The sequence below is a fragment of the Lytechinus pictus genome, chromosome 13, assembly GCF_037042905.1.
Source record: "Lytechinus pictus isolate F3 Inbred chromosome 13, Lp3.0, whole genome shotgun sequence".
In the NCBI taxonomy this organism is placed as follows: domain Eukaryota; kingdom Metazoa; phylum Echinodermata; class Echinoidea; order Temnopleuroida; family Toxopneustidae; genus Lytechinus; species Lytechinus pictus.
The window spans coordinates 4469598-4492998 of NC_087257.1; the positions used below are offsets into that span (position 1 = coordinate 4469598).

Genomic DNA, 23401 nt, shown 5'->3' on the forward strand with positions numbered 1-23401 from the left:
AATTACAAGTTGCCAATTTCACATAGTGAAGATCATTTCTGATGTGATTATAAATGCACATGTTAAGTGTTGATGTTTCACTTATGCCTATCTATTATGTTTGAATTGACAACAGCATGAACCTTGTAAGAGCGTTAGGTATGGGGCAAAATTTCAAAAAAGATTTTGAAATTTGTTTGGCAAAACTTATTTATGTCACGAATTTTTCACATAATACAAAAAAATAATGTCATATTTCACCCTTTCCGTTCCTTTTATTTCATTTTCTCCTTTACTCTGTATCTACGAAAAAGGAACGGTGCCTGGTGCAAATCAGGGCTAAAAATGACCCGGTGCCCTTTCCGAGGGTGGGGCAGGGTCTGAAATCAGGCCCCATTCATCAGTATCTGATCCTGGTGGGTGTTTCATGAAGCTGTTCGTAAGTTAAGAGCGACTTTGAGAACGACTGGTGGACCTTTCTTACGTTCTAAATAATCACCAATGAACATTTACCGGTCAATATCATTTACCACAAGAAAGGATCACCAGTCGCTCTTAACTTATGATCAGCTTTTTGAAACGGCCCTGGTGGGTTAGGATTAAAAGTCAGTCACTTTCAGTGAATTTAGAATATTTCATCATGTTAATTTCAGGAAAATTAAACTGGTTTTATGCTCAAGTTGTCTTTTTTTCTGTGCTATCTACAATAATATTTTATTAGAAGGCTGCACCCTACAAACTCTACTTTTTTAGCAGCTTCCCTCATTCCCAACCTGTTTATGTGCTAATTTTGTACATAGAAATTAGCTATTTTGTTTTCCTGATTTAATTTGTAGGCCCTATATTAAAATGTACGAAACAAATTGTAAATGTTTGAATGGAAATAAACAAATTTAAAAATTCCATCTAAACGGTGAAAAGATATCGAAAGTTAGAACTTGAAAACATTCTCAATTTGGGCCTTTGGTATACCTTCGCGTGTTTGTTACATTAGATCGTGTTTTTTTTGTGTGTTTTTTTTTTAACAGTAGTTTTTTAAACGTTTAAACGTTTAAACAACCATGCTTACTTTATTGAGAAATGAATATCAAAAATCGAACTTTGTTGTTTAAGATTTTAAACACTTTTAAACTGACACTTATGTAAGGTTCATATAGTAAAGAACGTTATATGAAAATTTTAAACAGGATTTTTTTTCTGTGTGTATAAAGATATTTTGATAAATAAATGAATAAGTATAGCTATCCAAGCCTGAAACCTTTGATTATTTGCGGCATTATGCTATTACGTTAACTCGTAATAATAGTCTAAAATGGCGCTAGATATGGACATACTCCATTTTTTTTTCCTCTTGCACTTTGTAAGAGCAAACAAATGAAAACACAGAAGAAAACAAAAAAAATACAATGAAAAAAAGGCCAAAAAATAATGTAGGCTTTAAAAAAGATTACGGACATTTCGAGCATTTCTTTAGTATGCACCATTTTTTAGATTCCATGGTGGTATTCATTCTTTTTTACTATCATAATCAGAGTTTTATGTATTTCCTCAGTGATCACCAATCGCTGATCATATCTCTCGTTTTCTTCTTCTTCTTCTTTTTCTACTTCTTCATATTCTTCTTTTTCTTCTTCCTCTTTCTGTTATTCAGACAAAATATCAAATCCTGACAAACCTTGGGAAGTATGGTCTCCGATTTTCCCGAGGACGACCAGGGATCCCCTCCTACCCCCTACGCCCCTCTCACTCTCCGCCTTTTTTCTATCTTTCTTTCCCGTCCGCTCTCTCTCTCCCTCCTTCTCTCTCTCTCTATCTCTCACTCACTCCTCTCTTTCTCTATCTCTCTCTCGCTTTTTATAATTATCTCTACCCCCTGTCTCTTTATTATTATTATTATTATTATCATCAAAATTATCATCATCATCATTGTTACCATTATTATTATTATCATCATCATTGTTATCAGTTATTATCGATTACCATTTCCATATCGTTATATCTTCCTCACATTATAGTTCAGTTTTGTTCGTCCATTTTTCTTACCCTACAACAGGAAACTATCAGGTTGACTGGATGGAGGAATGGCAGAACCAAATCCAAGATTAAATCCAAGATTACGATTTTGGCCCTCCCTTTGTCCAACCTGGCGTACTCCTTCCCGGTCTGACTGTCAAGGATATCACGCAAAGGACATCCGAGAAGTCTACGGAATCCTCTGCCGAGACATCGCCCCGAGCCTAGTGGTGCCCCTCGGGGGACCAGGTATCTTTCAGAGGGTATGCGATCTTATCTTTGATGCCCTCAACACCAACGGTCGGGTCGATAGCGTCGAAATCTGCATGCGGTGTATACCCCTCTTGTAGGCCCCTACAGACGTAGACGAAGAATGGCCCCTGGCATGTCCCTCATGAGGTTGGGCATCGTGAGGGACTTCAATTTTGAGGCAGTACTGCATGAGATCAGCGATCGAGTTTTCGATCTCCACAGCTACGACCAGGAATCCGTATGCAACGCCGTTGACGGATTCCTCAACTCCGGTTTGACCATCCAGGCTGTACTCGAAAGCGTTGGCGAGATCTTCCTGGCCGAAGGCATCGGCCAGGGGTCACAGATCTGTCACTTCTGGGACGAGATTTACGACAATCTCCGCCGGGCCGACGAGCAAACACCCGATGAGCCGCCATTCTTCCAGACCCTCATGGAGGACGTGTCGCAACTTATAGCTGAGTTCAGCGGGTTTGAAGATCGTAAATCCCTCTAAGATGCAATAACAGAAGCAGCAGCAGATCCTCGAGCTCAGCAGGTTCCTCAGGCACCCTTCAGAAACTCAAGAATCTCCTCTCTCGCCGACACCATCTTACATAATATGATGAATACGCTCATCATTGACGACCAGTGTACCCAGTTCGGCAATGATGTCATCGACCTCATCGTCAACCTCAGCCCTTACATCGACCACCAAATCATCCAAATGGGTATCCAGGTGGTTTTCGACATGCAGTCAATTGAAGAAGCGTGTGCCTTTATCGATGACGAGTTGGCATTCCCAGGTATTTTTTTTTAATCTTTAATCACATGCTAATTCAAAACATTATCGTGCGCTTATTTATTCTCAAATTAATACAAAATAGTTTCCATTACAAAAAAAAAATCCAAATACTCTTTAAATAATTTTGTAATGTTATCGCTCTCAAAACATAAGCTAAAATATAGTCATCCATTGTAGGTAGGGGGGTTTTCCAATACGAATAATTATGAACAGTGTCGTTTAATAGAGTGCAACGCCGCTCCGTCCAAAGAAGCTTATAGAACATGTAAAATATATGCACACATTCTACAAAATGCTAAATATAAAATTACACGGTATAAACTGTAATCAGTATAAAATTTGCATCACTCACTAGTATTCCTAGCAACATCCTGATTGGGCTCGGTGGGTGTTCATAAAGCTGTTCGTAAGTTAAGATCGATTTTAAGAACGACTGGTGATCATGATCCTTTCTTGTGGTATACACCAACATGTGTATTGGCGATGGTTTAGCGCGTGAAAAGGGTCACCAGTCTTTTTTTAAGTCCCACTTGAAATTACTTACGACCGGCTTTATGAAACATCTACCTGGTACCTTCTTACTCTCTGAATAGCAACAGCTTAAAGGCGAACCATCAATGGATAAACCATATCTTGCAAGCAAAAAAGGCAACCACCTCATAAGGAAGACCGTATACAATTACTGTCAGAAAGGTTGAAGGTTCCTATCCTATTCTCCCTCTTTCTTCAGTATCAGGATTTCATTTTTATCTCAGGTATAACAGGGCTTCTATTCTCTGTTTTTCACCTGTCCATTCTCATGTCTAGTGTGTTCTTGTTTGTGTGGTTTGTGTGTTTCTCATTTGTTTATTAATTTCTCTGTTACTTTTTTGTATTTTCAAATTAAGGGTGTGCTGCCGGCCCATGTGCTAATGGTGGAAGATGCACAGAATTCCAGGATGCCTTCAGCGAGTCTTTCCGTTGTGACTGTCTGTCAGGATACACTGGAACCGACTGCGGAATAAGTACAGTCATAACCTTCTTTTAATGAATCGGTGTATAAAATCATTTTTTACCACATATCATATAGCAAAACGAAAGAAATAAAACCTCCGAGTAGAGACATGTTCAAGTCCTTCAAAATTTCGATCATTATTCTTGGTAAAGTCAGATAGATGGAGTTGTAATGAGCAATGAGATAATGCATAGTCATAGTAATAACTTAGTAATAGATATAGTGTGTAAACCTAATAACTACATGATACATTGCAATATTCTTTTTTTTTCTTTTCCATTCTTATTCGCATGCAGTGATCCGTCCAGCTATTCTAGAGCCGTGCTACAGCAGCCCCTGTCAAAACGGAGGGACCTGGATGAACCACAGGGATACATATTATTGTACTCGTACATGTTGTAGGGTTGGCTTTTACGGCGCCAACTACGAGTACAATTAAGTGCCTCAGAGTACGAAGATTTGTACATATATTTATTTTTATATGACGCCCCCTCCCCACACACACACAACCTCACGCACCCACACGCACACACACACCCCTCACTGGCACACTTCCCGCGCACACCCACACACTCTCTCTCTATCTATTCCTTAAGGCCACCGCACACCTTATACATGTTATACGACTTTTTGCGATCCGATTTTGGAACAAATCGCATTTTGCTCATTTTCTAAAATGTGAATGGAACATATCATTTTATTTGAGGTTAAAATCAATTGAAAGAATACTAATATAAGCATTTTGAAAGATTGCAAGCCTTTATTTTGGAGTAAAGGCCAATTAGTTTCAAATCGTAGCCAATCGTACGACTGCTATGACGTCATTACGACTAGATATTAAATTCGCTTTTATTCTAACATGTCTAAGAAGGATGATAGCATAGTCACAGATTGGAACATAGGTAATCGTACGATGATTTAGAACATTACACAGTAAGATATTCCAAGTCTCAATATTAGCATCAAATTTTACTATATTTTATTCTGAAGTCGGGTCGCAGACCAATCGTAAGGTGTGCGGTCGCCTTTACACACACGCGCACTCATACACATCCATAACCCATGTACATAAAATTTAGAATGACATAAATCACGAAAAATATAATTCTATATATATTATAGTACAAAAAGTAATATAATTTTAAAGTAAAAAAAACAAAACGCGATTGCATTGTATGATTATATATCTAATGTGTGAAGCTTAGAAATCAAATGAGAAAACGTCTTACAGCTCTCTCGGAAACAGCTTGGCTCCCAGCCTGTTTGATTACAGGGGGTGGGATCTTATTCCAAACTTGACTACCTGGATTTCTTTTAAAATTCAGGTATTTTTCATTAAGGTAAGCGCAACATCATCTTTTCATTATTTGAGTTTTTTGTATTGAGTATTCAACAATGAAAATAAATCGATCGTACACAATTTCACAGATTCTTTGTTAATGCATAATTAGACAGCATGCTGTCTTCCAGAACAGTTTAACAAGAGTGGGACAGCTGAGTTCCTCAAAAAAACATCCAGTGATTGAATATCCCATGGCTTTTTTAGACGACATAACCAACTTTTTGTGTACTTTTTTGTAGGTATTGAAACGCAGGAATTTAAAAGTGATACGGAATGACTTGAAATTCATGAACATGATACGAATCTCACTAGATTTGAGCTTTTGACCCAAGAAGGGTGCACTTTTTAGGCATATTTTGTCATAGTAAACTTGTAACATTGTCCTGTTGCATATTTCGTAAAAGAAATAAAGCAAGCGTGAAGCGTGAGCTAAAATCTCTTAATATATTCACCTGCTAAGTTGACATTTTAACATGTTTAATGGCTATCTCATTAAATGAATAATGCGAGCGCAAAGCCGTAAGCCGAACCATATTGATCTATTGACATTGGTAGCGGAGCATTTTTAAATTGTGTACATACCTATTGAATGTTGAACATGTCTCATAAAGCAATTAATATACAGAAGGCCATGAATCTTAACATTAAAAAAAATATTTTAAAAAATATAAATATACAAAATCTTTCTACACGACTAAAATTACACACTGTCAAGCTACTTTTTGTAATCCGATATTACTGTCTTCATGCATTATTATCTCGATATTCAAAGTTCACAGAGTACATTTCTCATTTGAAAGAATGCAAACATTTATGGTGTTCGCAGGACGGCAAAATGAAAAAAAAATGAAAGAAATCTTATGCTGACCTACAGCTGTTATATTAGAAATCAAATTCACAAAACCGATATATACCGGTATATAATATACACATGATATTATCATAACATGTGAGACATTATACATGTACATAAGCTTTCGGAACTATTTTTATTCAAATATGTTGTGAAAGAAATAATCGAGCTATGCCTACCATTGTTTTCTATATTCATTTCTTTCGCAATATATATATATACATACATACATTATATATATATAACATGTATAATGTGTGTAATTTCAAAGGGGAAAATCTTAAAATACTGTTATGGAAAATACATAATGCCTATCAACATGCAGCTATTTTTATTCAATAAAAAATCACAATAATATTATTTCAATATGCTCTATCATCGATGTTGAATATGGAACTGATTGAAATGTTTTCCTAAGAGCAATCCTAAAATTCGAATTCAAGTCCAGATCCCGCCATTTCCTTCTCATATACTTCGTCAAATCGTTTATTTTGATCATTAGTGAAATAATTCCTCCAGTCTCCTACCACACCTGGTGAAAAAATAAAAGGAAAGAAAAAAAAAGATTAAGCTAACAAAGGCAAGTCCCTAAACTTAGTTTCAATACTAATTAACTAACCTTTATACAAGAGACAAAAGGAAAACGAGCTTAAAATAAGTATTCTACATAATACCAAAATAAAACGAATAAGAGACTATCAGAAGCTTATTCAAACTCCCCTTTAAAAGCCAGTGGAAGAGCCTATTTGGTTGAGTAACTCCTCAATTTGTTTATGAATAGACCAAACCTAACTGCTAGAGTAGGCAACCCCTCACTGTGTTTGATAGCTATTGTGCGTGTGCACTGCATAGGGCAATGCAAGAAAATGTTCAGCAGACTGCAGATAAGCAAGCATAGGGTGCAGTAGCATCTTTCAGCAGCTCTTTGGCTGGGAAAGCCAGCACTTTGGTGCCACGCCTTTGATATTTGGAGTGGCATGTAAGACAGCAGTGGTTGGTACACTGGTTGGAATTCAAGGTCCAGACTGTAAGTTGATGTTTTATTTTACCATATTATTATGAAAAGCTTTGATGATAATTAGAAACTGTGATGTTAATTTGTATTACCATTGAACATGATAAAGGATAATTATCCTATTTGAAGACTTAGATATAAGACATTCATGTAAGATATTGGATATTATATATATATATATACACTTTATTAAGAAATCCATTATACATTTATGTCTTAAACACGTCATGAAATGATAATTTAGGAAGTGACTTAACTATCCAATATTTGAAACTTGAAAGCTATTTTGTCATTTATCAAGACAATTAGTATATTTATTACAAATGTTGAAGCTTCTGTTTAAACACTTATTAACTAAGGAGAGTGGAGATTTTTATATAAAACTTTATTAGAATAAATGTTTCACTTGTTCAGAGTTAGGACACTGCTATTATGTACTCGAAAGCAAGTATAGAAAGTTCAGTGACCTGCTTGAATGTACTCAGCATTTACTTTATTATAAACCATTTGAATAACAGAAATGATATGAACTGTAGGCTGTTAATCCTTGCGTATTCTCTTCGAGACGGCCGTTTTCTCGATGCTTTATCCACGTTTCTTGACGTTTTACATGTCTCCACGTTTCCATGTATCGCCATGGTTCTCCTCGTTTGGCATAGTTTATCTACACTGTTAGAAAATCTATCCTTAAAATAAAAGAAGTTCCTGCAGAAGAGCCTCGAGAACACCTATCATCTTACCAGATTGCGTAATCTTACATTATATCATGTAAAATTACAGGAAATTGGTATTTGGTGTATGGAACCTTACAAATGTCCTTAAATAAAACACAATTTTCCCCCTTTTATACAAACCTGTTCTGTTAAATTGTAGAAAAAATCCTGTTTTATGAATTTACAGAATGATTCTGTTATTGCTTTCTGCAAAATCTTGTTTTTTTTCTTTTGTAAAATCAGGGGTTCTTTTTACAGTGTACGTCCTACGTCTTGTGACGTTCACGGCCTCTTTGACGTCTTACATAGTTCTACGATTGCTACGTTCTCCACGGGAAAGTCCCGAGTTCTTGGTTATCCGGTTTCTTCTTCTGGTTTGGCAAGTTCATCACATTCGCGAGTTCATCCCCATATCGTCTTCCGTTCGGCACTGCTCATCCATTTCTTCAGCGTCGCATGATCAATTTGGACATTGATACATTTGACGTCTGACAACGGTGATGAGTGAAGACTTAAGAAACTGAACTTTCCCCATAGTCGGTATACGTATACTATATAAATTGTTTTCATAAACACAGTGTATGCTCTTTCCTTGAATAGGAATTGCAGGTCACAATACTTAGTTTGTTTAGATTATACTAATTTGAATTGAGACTGATTGTTCCAAAACATTGTTGATACTGGTTTATTGATCTTTATATTTTGACAGCTTGTGAGCCTCGATAATGGCAATATTGATATATATAATAAATTCATTTTGATTGAAATGTACAATCCTATCTTATAGTTTAATTCTTGGGTGGTCAAACAGCCTGAGTAGACTAATAAGTCAAGTTCACATCAAACACAATGTGACAGCGACAAGAAATAGAAAGCAATTTAGATAATAATTACAATGAAAACAATAGTAATAATGATGAATTAAAAATAGTAATCATAAAATTATAATAAGAGGGGAAAAGGGAGGCAAATGACAGAGGGAGGGGGAGAGCAAATTAAACCGAAAATGAAAATAGGAACATGGCAGGTGCAGAGTTCATTGGGCACTGAAGTGACATTGTTAAGAATATATATTTTTCAAATTTATCAATAGTTAAAGATTATATTTAAATATTTTTAGTTACAGTTATATGTTAACTTGACTTGTTGGTGTGAAGTATTGCCAAATATAGATATGAGCGTTTTAGCAATACAGTACCCCTATCATTCAATTAAAAGAACGCTGTCACCGTTACGTCGTCATGCCCCACCTCACCAAAGTACAATCGTGCCGCCCTTGTAGTTTTTACCTTTCCTCATGAATGATTTGTCTTTTGGTTTCTCTATTCCAGCCTGCTCTAAATCCTTCATTATCAGAGTATCAGGATTTGATGAAGGATTGTTCTTCATTGCTTTAAACGTCGAAGCTTCTGCGATTGTATCTATGACGTCATCAGAGAGAGTCTTCCCCATGAATTCGGCTATCTGTCGTACGGCTCCTGTAAGATCCTAAAATACGTTTGAAATAATGTTTCAATGATCTGATCTGACGTTAGTTAATCAATTAATAAAGTCATTTAAAAAAAAAGCGAGCGACCGTAAAATTTCCTTTTTTTTCAAAAAGAAATTTAATTAATAGATTTTCCTTGCTAATAGATTTTGACATAATATTCCGAGATTAGAACCATACTCCATACGTTTCCATTTTGTTCTTTTTCGTACTTTTCTTCTTAGTGGTGAAAATTCTATGAGTCCATGACCCCAAGCGTACTGGATATTGTGATTCGTGATGATATTGCCAAATACCTCAGGGGTCCAATAACGGACCCTTGAGTTATTCCAATGGGTGTTCATAATAATAATAAATAATAATAATAACGGTATATTTACCCAGGGTGGCCACTTCAGTTCCGAAAACTGTTCTCCCAGCGGGCCCTGCTATTATTATTACCTGGCTAAGCTATACTAGGCTACCGATTCAGGTGCACACAGCTTTTTGAGGAATTATTTCCTGCCTGTACCCATTTACCGCACCTGGGCCGAGTGCAGCACACTGTGGATGAATTCCTTGCTGAAGGAAATTACGCCATGGCTGTGATTTGAACCCACGAACCTCTGTTTTAATGTCCGGAGACTAATCAACTGGGCCACGACGCCACTTATCCATTGGGCTACTCATCCGATTTTCATTCAGGCACTGAATATGCTGAATTACCGGTAAGGTACGACCAAACCATTGCTACGCTGTGCCAGAGACAGACAAAAACGGAGCTCAATCTTTCCAACAGAATATTGTGATCTTACTGAATCAAAAACTGACTTTAGATCCAACAGGACAGGTACAGCACACCACTGTTCACTTTCAAATGGTTTATGGTAGACACACTTTATGCGCAACAAAGCACTTTAAGTACTATGGTTACACCTATATGCATTTTTTTTTGCAAATCGAAACCTCTCCTTAAAAATCACACATTTCGGATATCAGCTGAATGGGGAACGATCCTTTTCACATCTGAGTCACCCACTTCAGTACGATCTGAGAAATCAACACTTCGAGTATGATCATAATGGTTTGGCAATGCCTTCCGCCTCTAGAAAGATGACGGCCAGATGACGTCAATATATCAGTGGCGTACCTGGAAAACCTCGTCAGAGTTATGGTGCAGTCACATTTCCCTGACGGCGGCCGTACGGTAAGTCGAAAACAGCCGTTGTAACATTTCTTTGTTATCAGCTACATATAGATGGTTTGAAAAAAACTGAATAAAACGGCTGTTTTCGACTCGCCGTAGGCCGCCGTAGGGAAAATGTGACTGCAGCATAACACCTAAGTCATATTTTCTATTCGGCGGCCGTTGATACCTAAATTCGAGTAATATCTGCGGCTGCCGCATGCTCGACTAATGGCGGATGCCTATTTTTAATGGTCAGTCATATTTCCCCTACGGGGGGGGGGGCGTACGGCGAGTTGAAAACAGTCGTTTTCGCAAAATGGAGTACCAGCTACATATAGGGAGTTTAAATAAAACTGCAAAATCACGGTTTTCGACTCACCGTACGGCCGCCTAAGGGAAATAAGACTGCAGCATCACAGACCGTAGGGGTGGCCATAGAATTATAGGGTGGAGTTCTAATATTTTTTTTAATTTCTACGCTCGTTGTAGAAATTGTACTAGTCATGGCAGAGAACGGTCTACGGCGGCCGTACGTCGAGCTTACGGTGGTCGTGCCGCTGCCCTTGAGTCGAATGGTGTTCTTCTTCCCTTAATCTCCCTTCTGCTTTGGTGTTCTCTGCTTGGGAATCATGATGCGACACTTTGGAAACTTTTTAAAATGAAATGTTTATTGTACAATATCATGATGAGTGTGCCAAGCCACTCATTGTATACTCACTGTATACTGTCCCCCTGCTGCCACTGTGAGGGCGCCTGGCGGCCACCTTGCGTCTGCCGTATTATTAAAAAAAAACCTACGGCGACCGTACGTCATCATTCGAAGGCCATGGTCAGCCGCAGATTTTCTGTCTCCATACATAAAAAAATACGCCATATGGCGACCTGTAACTGCTAAAGTCAGTGAACGTTGAAATTATGCGGCAACCGGACAATTGCTACTCGCCGTAGAAATTTTTAGAATCTACGGCAGCTGCATAAAATTAGCTCAATTTTTTAAATTACCTTTTCTCGAATTTTGTCGCTTTTTATATTAGATACAGCTAATTCCTACCTTCTTCATATCTTCGTACTTGAGAAAGAGAACATTAGGATGATTTCTTCTCTTCCACCATGGTAACACGTTTTCAAACCAAGATCCCTGAGGAGCTTAAATGAGAAAAGAAGAACATAGATTTCAATAATTTTCTCCAGCCCGTAACGATTAAACAACAAATATACATATATATTTTCACTTTTTGTCCCCCAAGATGATTTTTCCTATAACCCTACCCTGTTTGTAATTATCACAAATGGAAATATTCGTAATCTTATAATAATGATTAAGAATATTTTCCATTTGTGAATACAACGTTCTTCATAAATTCAAAGCTTGGAGGCCTGTTACACTTGGGGGTGTTTCACAAAGATTTAAGTATAATAATGATAATAATAATAGGCATTTATATTGCGCTATCTATCTAGAAATATTCTATTCCGAGACGCGTTGTTATTAGTATCATTACCCCGGCTTTAGCTCGAGCTGCCTTTCAGTGCTCATGCAGTATGACTTGGAGTCGCACTTAAGAGCACAGTTGCGTGCACGCAAAGAGGACCTGCACTACTGTGAATTGACCATAGAGGGTATTGATCAATAAGATTACGCGTTGCAAGCCGTCTTAACATTAAATCATATTTCTTGATATCATTTACATGATTCTTAATATCAAGAAATTATGAGATGTATAGCAAGTCTTATGGGTGATGTTAATAGAGTCGGAAGGGGGACGTCCCCCCCCCCCAATCAGATTTCGAATTGTACAGCAGTTTATATGGGCGTCGTCCTTTCGCCCTCCCAACAGGCTAAAGAAGAACCAAAACTAGTACGTAATCACCCTCACTAGTAGTTCATGACGTGAAGCATTCAATAAGAAAACAAATTTAATAAGATGAAAGAACCACGTTCCCTCACTAGTAGTTCGTGATGTCAAGCATTCAGTAAGAAAACAAATTGATTGGGATTAAGGAACCACGTCCCCTCGCTAGTAGTTCGTGATGTCAATGGGATTAAGGAACCACGTAAAGGAAATGAAAATGAAATGGATATTAGACCAACTGGTTATGAGACGAAATGGTCATAGACGAAACGGTGATTAGACGAAGTGATGATTTGACCAACTGGTTATTGGACCGAATGGTTGTTAGACGAAATATTGATGGACGGAATGGCATTAGACTGAATGAAAGTAGATCATGTGGTGAGTGGACGAGTTGGCAATTTACTTCGACGTCAGCGAGTTAAGACACCTGTGAGAACACCCAGGAACGACATCCCCGTAAAAAAACTTACCCCTATTAGCGAGAAACTCCTCAAAGAAAACATCCCAAGATTCATATTTTGGAAGAACCGGCGTATAATGGCAGAAATGGAAGTAGGAGACAGCCGTATCCTTTGGGTTTCGAGCCACGTAAATAACCTGAAATTTAGGTTAGTATACAGGATTCACCTTTGTTTCATTCTTATGAGGAAATTAATGCAAAACTTCAAAACCTTAAATCCTTGGAGATATTTTGGGTTTTTTATGGTTGTCACATGGGAACAACTAAATAAAAACAATATTTACATCAGCCATGCCTTTAACTCAGATTCTTTATTTCTAAAGGATAATACCTCCTATCTCTGTCCAAGTAACAATATTTCTCAAATAATATTTCCACGTTTCACAACCGTACCTGCCTATAGGGCTACCATGTACAAAGCAGATCCTGTACTGACCTGATCGTAACCTCTCAAAATCTTAAACCTATACCAACTCATTTACTTAATATCTATTAGCCTCCTACATCGGTATTCACTCTACTATCCACTCTCTCATTCAGAACCATTTCTTCGCTAAATAAAATGCACTCTCTCTGCGATAATCGCTGGAAAATATGCGCATATATATGCAACTGTTCTTAGAATTCAATCACGCTCATTGTTCCAGTTCCATACATCGCCATTCTGTTCATTCTTTGCTGAATAGTTCATACTCCGAAGAATCAATGCTTTAACGACAAAGTTCCAAAGTCCGCTGTCGCAGATCTTGCTAAACAGCACTCCATCGGTGTCTAAGTCATGTACGTCGGAGTTAAGGATGGGAAGGGGGTGCATTCTGTCCCAGACTACGTGCCATCTAAAATTAAACAACGGCCAGAAAACACTCTCTACTATATGGTTCAGATTCTATGAATAGTTATTCATAATTAAAGCATGCACTAAAGCATCTTACTAAATAATTACTAAATAATTCAGAATCTATGACATCCTTCCATATTCCATTTAAAGTCCAATGACTCCCTATAAATATACAATCCGTCTTGAAATGCTAACATAAATTAGTTTTCTAAAAGTTCAATCAACAATAAGGATAAAGTTCAAACAATTATATTATAGAGTTTACTCAAATACTTTATAAGTAGGCCATAAAGAATCATCCATTCACTATAATAAAGTATCACAAGTCAGTATTGTTTCTTTCACATACATTATAATTTCTGTTACTTTCAAAACATACAAAAGCTCATAAGTCAACTCACCGGTGGTGCTGAAATAACTACGTGTATACAAAATCGATGAAATACCCTGTCAAAACAGGTTCTTCTCCTGTTCTCAAACTTGGAGAATTAGAAGACTAAACCAGAAATTATTGAAGAAATTAAAGGAACAAAATCTCCTGAGGATCCATGCCCAGGCTTGGCATGTCCTCCTTCTCTAACTGGCTGGGTGTGTCTGCCCAAAGTGTACCTTTCTACATGTTCAGTACAAGGAACATGTCCAAAATTAATTTGCATATTTGCACCTGAAAATTCCTAAACACAAAAACCTATCCTGGGCTGAATAAAATAAGGCATGCAGCTCAATTAACTTGCATTAAAGACTATATAGACTAGACCCTTTCACACTAAAAAATTAAACCTCTTTCTCCAGCACTGATTAACATATATTTCAACTACCTCACGCACAAGATAAACTTAATACAAGAACCCTTTCACACTAGAAAGTTAATCTTCAATTTTCACACTAATCCCAACAATTAGTCTCATTTAGTCATTCACCACAATTCACCACCAATGGCACAAAAAGCATGTTCTTACATTATCTATTTTACCTCTCTCTTGATCTGTATCATTTTAAGATACGCACAAGTAAATGCAATTCTAAATCCACTGTGACAATGATATTGGCTGGATTATATAGGAAAACTTTTAGAATTATTTCATGGGGATAATTTCTAACCTTCCAATTCCAAAATTTTGAGAGGGTTCAGTTTGGGATGCGGCAAGGGGCAGACGAAAATAAACGTCGCAATGTTAATTTTCTTGAAATATGAAATGAAATTACTCGAATAGGCGTGTGTGGGTGCATATAAATACCATCACGGAGTTAAAAAAAGGATCCACTGATCTCATTTTCAATATTTCGCGTCTTCTGGAAGAAATCGGAATTGTGATCAAATGTGAATATATACAGTTGAGGCCAGAAGTTTACATACAACCAGGAAATTCAAAGAATAGTTAACACTTCATAACATCATAACATTTACTGTATCTTATAAAATATTTGTGCTATCATGACGAATTGGATGTCAAACAAATGAGTATGTCATGCCCCTTTATTACATTGCTTTGTCATCAGGAGCTGAAAAATATTTATGTGTAATTTTTTCCCCTAAATCCTCATATTTTAGACAAATTAAAAATAAAAACTTGGCAAAAACATTTCATATTTGTGCTACTTACTGTGCTGTGTCAAAAGTGGCACTACGGTCTACATATACTTTGTGGCTGTCAAGAAACAACAAGACCTTCGGAAGTTGGGAGCTAATCACAAGACCATATATCCCTCCGATAGGAGAAAACCAGGAGGAGGCCCAACCCAACCAAAATTGACATGAAGGCTAGGTATATACTCCCTGTGACCAGTCATGCCTTGAATGGAGGCTGCATTCGTTTCGCCATATTCCATAATGCAGATCCTACCTTGCAGTTACTAGTCTTGACACAGGATAGAGCATTAACCTGGGCTTGATGATCTCAACAACATCGAGGCTGTGCGTGTTCCTAACCAACACTGATGCAGATCAAGCCAGGAAGCGGCCAGACCAAGCCATTGTTTTTCAATCAATTAGCACCAACATTTTAGATTACACTTTTTGTTCAGTGGTGACATATCATGATGGAAAATATAAGATAAATCAAAGATTTGACATTGACATGTTTCTATGAAAGGATGTTTGAAAATATAATAACAAATAATATAATACATTTGGCACGAATATTTACCTTTTTTTCTTCAAAGAAAATTCCACCTGAAATATACTTTAATCCCAACGGAATCCTTATCGTGTGCATGTGAAAATGGGTCACCTTGCCCCCTCACCCCCCACCCCCCCCCCCCACTAATGCCATTACGTCCATCAACATTTCGTCTAACAACCATTTGGTCCAATAATCATTGGGTCCAATCATCACTTCGTCTAATCACTATTTCGTCCATGACCATTTCGTCTCATTACCAGTTGGTCTATTATCCATTTCTTTTTCATTCATTTTGCACAATTAACACTAAGTCCAATTAGACCAAATGGTAAATGGACTAAATGGCTATTGGACCAACTGGTTATTAGACGAAATAGTGAGTGGACGCATTGGTAATTAGACCATGTGGATATAAGACGAACTGATTGTAGACTAAATGATGGTAGACGAGTAAGGCAATCGCACGAATTGTCATTGGACGAACTGGAAATAAATCGAGTCGTGTCAGTAAAACCGATAGCGATGGCTTGTCATTGGGAATAATGTGATAGAATGGATCGATCGGGAGTCGGTTTTTGCCGGAGCGACCTGGCCAATTGAAGGGCTACAAGAATTACCTTTGCTTTCGGATCATCGGTTCGGATATCCAGGGGTAAGAAGGGTGGATGACAGTGAGATTTGAGCATCCTTGGAGACGACATCTTCTCGGCCAAATCAACAAATGCTGGTGACGTCTGAAATGTCATAAAATATGTTGTTAAAAACGAAAACTTGTCAGAATACTTACAATAATGACTTCATACTCATTGTCTTTATTATTAAAAGTCATGTCGTGTTTTCCTTCAGCAAGAAATGTATCCACACTGTGCCGAACTCGACCAAGGTGAGGAGAACGGGTACCCGGCATGATTAATTCCTTGCATGCACTAAGCGCTGGTGATGGTAGCTCGAGATAAAGCCGGGGTGATAATAGCAGCGCTTTGTATCCTCAGGCAAAAGGCGCTTTATAAACCCAGGTATTATTATCATAATCATTATTAGTACTATTATTATTACTATTATTATCATTAATATTGATATTATTATTACTTATTATTATTATTATTATTATTATTATTAATGGCAAAATATATCCACGAATATAAGATTCAGCTTCCAACTTAACATAACATGAAATTAATGACGCATCCTTTAATTTTACCTGAAAATAAATTCACAATTTCAAAGCTAGACATTTGATATCATATTTATGTTTTTATACACTACTACACTACATATATGTATATATACGCATATATGAATAAGTCGACTATATTTTCTTCATTTCCAAGGGGATTCACACTTTACAATCTTTGCTTTATAGTGGACCCCCCTCATTTCCATTTATGCTCAACATTATACTTTTTTGTTGTTTTACGAAGTAAGAATGCTCGTCTGTAAAATTATACTTGATTTGTATTTTTTTATATTAATTTGTATTATATTTTGAATGGAAATGAAAAAAAATGAATTGAATTGAATATACTTACGGCATTGTGATTACGGTCCTGTAATATCTCAAGAAATGGAACCTTCAACACAAGATGGACGCCCCCTAACTGGCTGGCATCACCGTCATGTTTAATTAGCATACAAAGGTGCTCCATCCAAGTTGTACCTGACCGGACAATATACAAATATACGCGAGCTTATGGTCTCTTAAAAAAAATCATCAAAAACAAATCAATATAATTTAATTTTAGTTCTACGTTTCACACGCATTAATTGGTTCATGTTGATTTCATTATACGTCTTTCCTTCTATATTGATCTTGTTAATATTTTAGAAATCTCAAATTGATAATCAAATTTCATTTGAATTCTGATTTTTATCAATGCCCACATGTAAACTTAAAATATATGGTATACTTGCTGGGGCCCGGGTTCGATCCCCCGACAGGGACATATTTCTGCCTCACTAACGTTTTGAAAAAGGGAGGATGGCTCTTGTGAATTAATTTTGATTCAAGCTCAGCTTATCATTCTCTATCCTCATCCATTTCATCCCCTTCTAAGAGGTTAGTGAACCCCACCAGAAAATGAACATATTCAAAAGTGTTCAGGCTCTGCCATCTTTTAGATTTTTGTTTTTGAAGTCAGGTGATAAAATATTACATTAAATGAAGTTTGTTTTTTTCTGGACTCGGACATTGTAATGTTGTCTACATTCAACACTCAACATGAATGAGTGCATTTTCTGGTGGGGTTCACTGACATTTTAGCGCCAAAATTGACCATGTTGACGCTTATTAAAACAAAGGCTTTGATGGGTAATACTAATGTTCCATAAAAAGTACTGCATGTATTTTGTATATTATTCTGTAATTATTTACTTTTGTTCTTTGCTATTTACTTGTATCGCTATGACTTACTGTTGATGTTGTTTAATATCGGAATGGAAACGAAATAAAGATTCATTCATTCATGTATTGATTGGCATATTCCGAAAATAATGTATTTCACCCTTTATTCTTCCCTTTTCTTTCCTTTCCTCTTCTTTTCCCTTGTTTCTTGACCTGGGACACGTTATAGGGCGCAGTGCCAGCTGGCACCACTCTGAACTTGTCGACAACAACATACCTGACTTTGGATAGGTTACTATGAAGAGATCATCGGGTCGACACTCAAACTTCCTGACGCGTTCTATCACATCCTTGGGCATCATGTTGGGTATGATGACGCCTTCGTACTCGTAGCATCTCTGGACCACGCAATCGGGAACTTTAGTTGAGAATCCTGAACTCATACTGATGCTGCCTGTAATTTATGAACATGTAATAAACGGTTTACGTGGTTTGAGGGAGCTGAAAAATCAGATGATACTCAGATCAGACTACAAGATCTTGGATCTCGTAATGCTAATATCATGTGCATGGAAGAGATAATCAGAAACGAGGTCTTCGATCACAAAATGTCGATATCATTCCAAAGAAAATGGTCAGAGTCCCGTAAATGGACTTGTAACTTTGCCGTTATGGCAACTGCCATGGGAACCTTGATTTTGATTGGCTGCTGAGCCCTGTTACCATGGTAGTTACCACAATGGCAAAGTTACAACAGTTGCAAGTCCTTTATGAAACGGGCTACAGATATATTATTCGCACGCCTAAATCAGGTAAGTTCGCAATTAATGTATCCATTCACTATAGATAGATAACTCTGTCTTTAAAAAAAGTTTCAAGTTATCTTTTGGTATACTTTTGGGATATGCACGAGATTTCGTTACCTCATTCGCATGGGCGTATCAATCAGATTACTCTAGAATCGAAATCTAGATGGGAAAATGTAAACCAATCAATCCTTAATAAAACATTGTACGTACGTAGTTTGTTTGTTTAACCTAAGCAGTTTATATTTGATATTTCCTTAATTTCGTTTTCCACCGAAGGTTTCAAAGTCCATCAATGTTCAATATTTGCATTGTGAACATGGTTAATAGGATTTTAAAAATCTTGATAACTGCAAGACATTCTTTACCTAGTCATTTTTAGCGTTGATCCGTTTCTTGATTAAACTTTAGTAATAATATAGGGTTTATATAGCGCACGTATCCACCTTGATGTTAAGTGCTCAAAGCGCTACTAATACCATGATTACTCCGGCTAGCCTAGTCTATACCGATTACAGTACTAACAGCTTTTAGAGAAATTACTTCCTGTCAGTACCTATTTACCTCACCTGGGTTGAGTGCAGCACAATGTGGGTATATTTCTTGCAGACAGAAAACGAGCCTTGGCTGGGAATCGAACCAACGCCCCTCAGATGGAAAGACGGGAGTATCAACCACTAAACCACACAACCTTATACCCTAAATGCAGGGTCCCGTCTTTATACAAAGAGTTACGATTGATTTGATCAGTCTCATCCGAATGGAAATCCATCCATACCATAATTTTTCTACAAGAAATTTGCACAATCTCCTTAATAAACCATAAGAATCACACCAAATCTTCGAGAGAACGATAAATGCATGAATTTACATCATATCTGGAAAATATCTTTAACAAATTTGCATTTTAGAAGTTGACGCTGCTGGCCTCCATAGTTTTGGTTGATCGGATCAATCGCAACTCTTTGTAAGACGGGGCCCAGGGGTAACATTATTAACAGGGATAACCATCCACTATCCTGACGATGCAGGCACGTAACTATGATTTTTATTAGAAGTTTCTGAAGTAATCAAAATTAATCTTTCTAGTTCATTTTCATTTCCGTTACTACGTTCAGTCCCATAACTCTTATAGGGATGGATCCAGTTCTCGCTAATAGGGGCCGCAGAAATATTTCAATCCATACTTCCCCAATCAGAAGCTATAAACTAAAGACGGACGTTTTACATACATCTTATAACTTTATTCTCACAAACAAGGTAAGGTACCTCATAAAATAAATAAACAATGTGCGCAAGCTCAAATTTTTGGAAACTTCATGTATTCAGATCTGAAAATTGAACATTCTGAGCATTTTTTTAAATAATGATCAAGATGCGAGAACTTAACAATAATCCGAGTGAAAAGGGACCTGGGGCCCGTTTCATAAAGCTGTTCGTAAGTTACGAATGACTTTACGCAAGACTGGTGACCATTTCTTGTGCTAAATGCTATATCCCTATGTAACTGATTTAGCGCCTAAGAACAGGTTCCAGTCATGCGAACTTTACGAACACCTTTATGAAACACCACCCTGTTTATGACTGTTTGACTCTTGATGATACAAACATCACAAACTAAAATAATGCGAGCGCGATGTGTGAGTTGAAATTTTTTGAGATTCCAGTATTCTAACCTGCAATTTTGATATTCTAAGCAAAAAAAAGCCATGTACCCCCCCCCCCCCCACAGTGAGAATACACATTTTTTTTCTCATCGTTTGGATATTACGCCTTTTTCATATATCTGCAGGTATTAGATATAAAGGTCCTTTGCAAAACACAAATCGACGGCCTCTCTTCATTAAAGACCCAAATTATTCAATGTAAATAAGTGAATTTTCCAATCACATTTTTTACAATGTACTTTCAAGAATATAACATACATGATCTGATGATTACAAGTATTGTGAGAATTTCGGTTTGCGGGGAACGATGTAGATGATTTAACACAACAGGCAGCAAAATTAGAATAAAGCTACATAACCAGTAACCTCTGTGAACATGTACTTCTACTCTACTACTACTACTACTACTACTACAACAACTATACCACTCACACTACTTCTTATATTGTTATTACTGTTCCTGCTTCTGTTTCTACACTGCTGTTGATGCTATTACTACTTCGATGATAACGATTCGAAAGTGCATGGACTGAGCAGAAAGTGGATAGAGGGAACTGACCATATAAAACAAGTTTTAAAATCGCTTTTTTTTTTTTAGTTTTTGAACACGAATACTAAAACAATTATGAAATCTCGGCCTCTGATAAAAATCCATCCATCCGTATTTTATTGTTCGAAATAGACATGAAATGAAATACTCCGAAAATTTGCTTTGCCCAATTGATCGTGGGCCCAGCAGCCGCTGTGCAGCGCCAGCTGAGATCGACGAGGCTATATCCCTTTAGTTGTTGAACGCCTAACAGTATGAACAGGGTAGTAGCAACTCCCATCTTTTAACGTCGTTTGGTCTGACGCGGCCAGGATTTGAACCCCCGACCTCCCAGTTGTGAGACGGACGCTCTACCAACTGAGCCAACACACCGTAGACAGAAGAGAAAAGGAAGTAGAAAGAAGATGATGAAGATGGAGGAATTCCAGTAGTTGCAGTAAACACTGATTTCATGAGAAAGTCTGTAAAACCAGGCTTAATTGTCAGTATATCATCGAGGATCTAGATCTGGTACAGTTACATAAACTGAACTTTGTGAAATCTTGAAATCTACGCTGAAAAATGTTCAGACTGAACTTCCCCAACACAGATAAGCGCACGTGGGACTTTGTATAATTATTGCTTTGAGCGTCGCGCCCGACGCTCTACCCGAATCCTGTGCTTATTTGCTGATTTCTCAGCAATTACACAATTTCTTCCAGAATCCTTTGGCACATGCGTTTTATTTATACAAACAGACACTTTGGTGGTCATTTCATTGGATTCTGTACGAACTCATTTTGATATCGTTACCAAAACTAGCATTTACCTTTAACGTAGTCGGATGATTTTGTGAAAGAGGAGGAAAATCAACGTACGAAGACGACGAAGTGGGAAGAATAGGACAGTACTAGTGCAGTAGTGTACCGTAAATATCATTGACGTGAATACTAAAACGATTTACCTGATTTATCCCGTTGATCAAAAGAATCAAAACCTAGTTGACGTGTGGATAATGCACCTATTATGTTGAAGATGTCAAATGTATAATACCTCCTAACATACCCAAAGATATACAGTCGAATGATCAGATCATTTACTAGACATTGAAACTTCATAGTCTTGTTCAAGGGTCATTTAGTTTTCATTCTAGTTTTCATTATCGCAAAGTAAAATTTAGCTTTTATAAAAACAGGCACAGAAAGGTAATCGATTTGGTGGGAATTTTGTAGGAAAATGAACTTGATTTTTTTTACAAGCTATATCAGATATATCAATATAGATAAATTATTTATCATGCAGCTATTCAAACAAGTGTATTATCTGCTATGTAAATGGGCGATAGCTCTAGATGGGCCTATGGTCATGATGGTAATGAGGCGATTGGCCTAAATGTGGGACAGGGCGCATTTATCATTGGAATTGGCCGAAAATAAGATGTCAGTCATGTGCATCGTGCAATTATAAAGGGAAAAGTTCTGTTCCAAGGCTAGACCTGTATTCAACATCGTTACTCGTAAATTATATTCACCAATGTTTGCAGGTAAGCATGTAAATATTTGAACAGTACATGGTACACATTGTAGTGGCTATATAATTCAAAGGTCCCTCTTGCTTTGCCGAAATGGTGAAGACAGTTATTGTTAGTTCCCGTACCTTTTACGTTATTTAGGAAGGATATTAATAGTAAGGTGGTCCACTGAATTTCTTTTTTACTTTTCAGTGAACTTACGATTTAGTTTGTAGGACAAGCCCATGAATATATATATATATATATATATATATATTTATTTATATGTGTGTGTGTGTGTGTGTGTGTGTGTGTGTAGGAGTGTATTTAGAACACAAAGTATTGAATGACTCCTTTGATGTTACATTTTCTTTGATCTCACCACTTCTATATTCACCCCTTTATTCATCTTCATTTCCATTCTTTCATCTCCTGCTTTGCATTCCTTTAACAATACTATTTGCAATGTCCTTTTCTTCATGTTCATTCCATGGTTCAGTTGATTTACTCTGAATGGTTTAGCCTTTAGTAAAAGTAATGTTTATTCATAGAAGCTCATTTATATTCATTTGAAATCCTTTTATATTCATGTATTTCTTTTTGTATACAAATTACCTCAATTGAATATTTATTGTTAAAGAAATTATTCATGCAAATAAACCCTGAGTT

The 23401-nt window shown here is 37.0% G+C and overlaps 1 protein-coding gene and 1 pseudogene across 2 annotated transcripts; one reads left to right on the forward strand and one right to left on the reverse strand.

The window, feature by feature from the left end:
- Window positions 1-116: 116 nt before the first annotated feature.
- LOC129274836 (uncharacterized) lies at window positions 117-4461 on the forward strand (annotated as a pseudogene).
- A 661-nt stretch (window positions 4462-5122) lies between these two features.
- LOC129274386 (sulfotransferase 1C2-like) lies at window positions 5123-22343 on the reverse strand. Of its 2 annotated transcripts, none has more exons than XM_064108606.1 (8): window positions 22187-22343; window positions 18498-18674; window positions 17409-17536; window positions 16497-16613; window positions 12929-13055; window positions 11654-11748; window positions 9235-9433; window positions 5123-6749 (listed from the first exon to the last, which is right to left on the reverse strand). In XM_064108606.1, exons 1-8 carry the CDS (start codon window positions 22338-22340, stop codon window positions 6643-6645), a joined length of 1104 nt encoding a protein of 367 aa, XP_063964676.1. In that variant the 5' UTR covers window positions 22341-22343; the 3' UTR covers window positions 5123-6642. The 2 variants fall into 2 exon arrangements, with proteins under 2 accessions (XP_063964676.1, XP_063964677.1); XM_064108607.1 differs by having other exon boundaries at window positions 22052-22307.
- Window positions 22344-23401: the final 1058 nt, after the last annotated feature.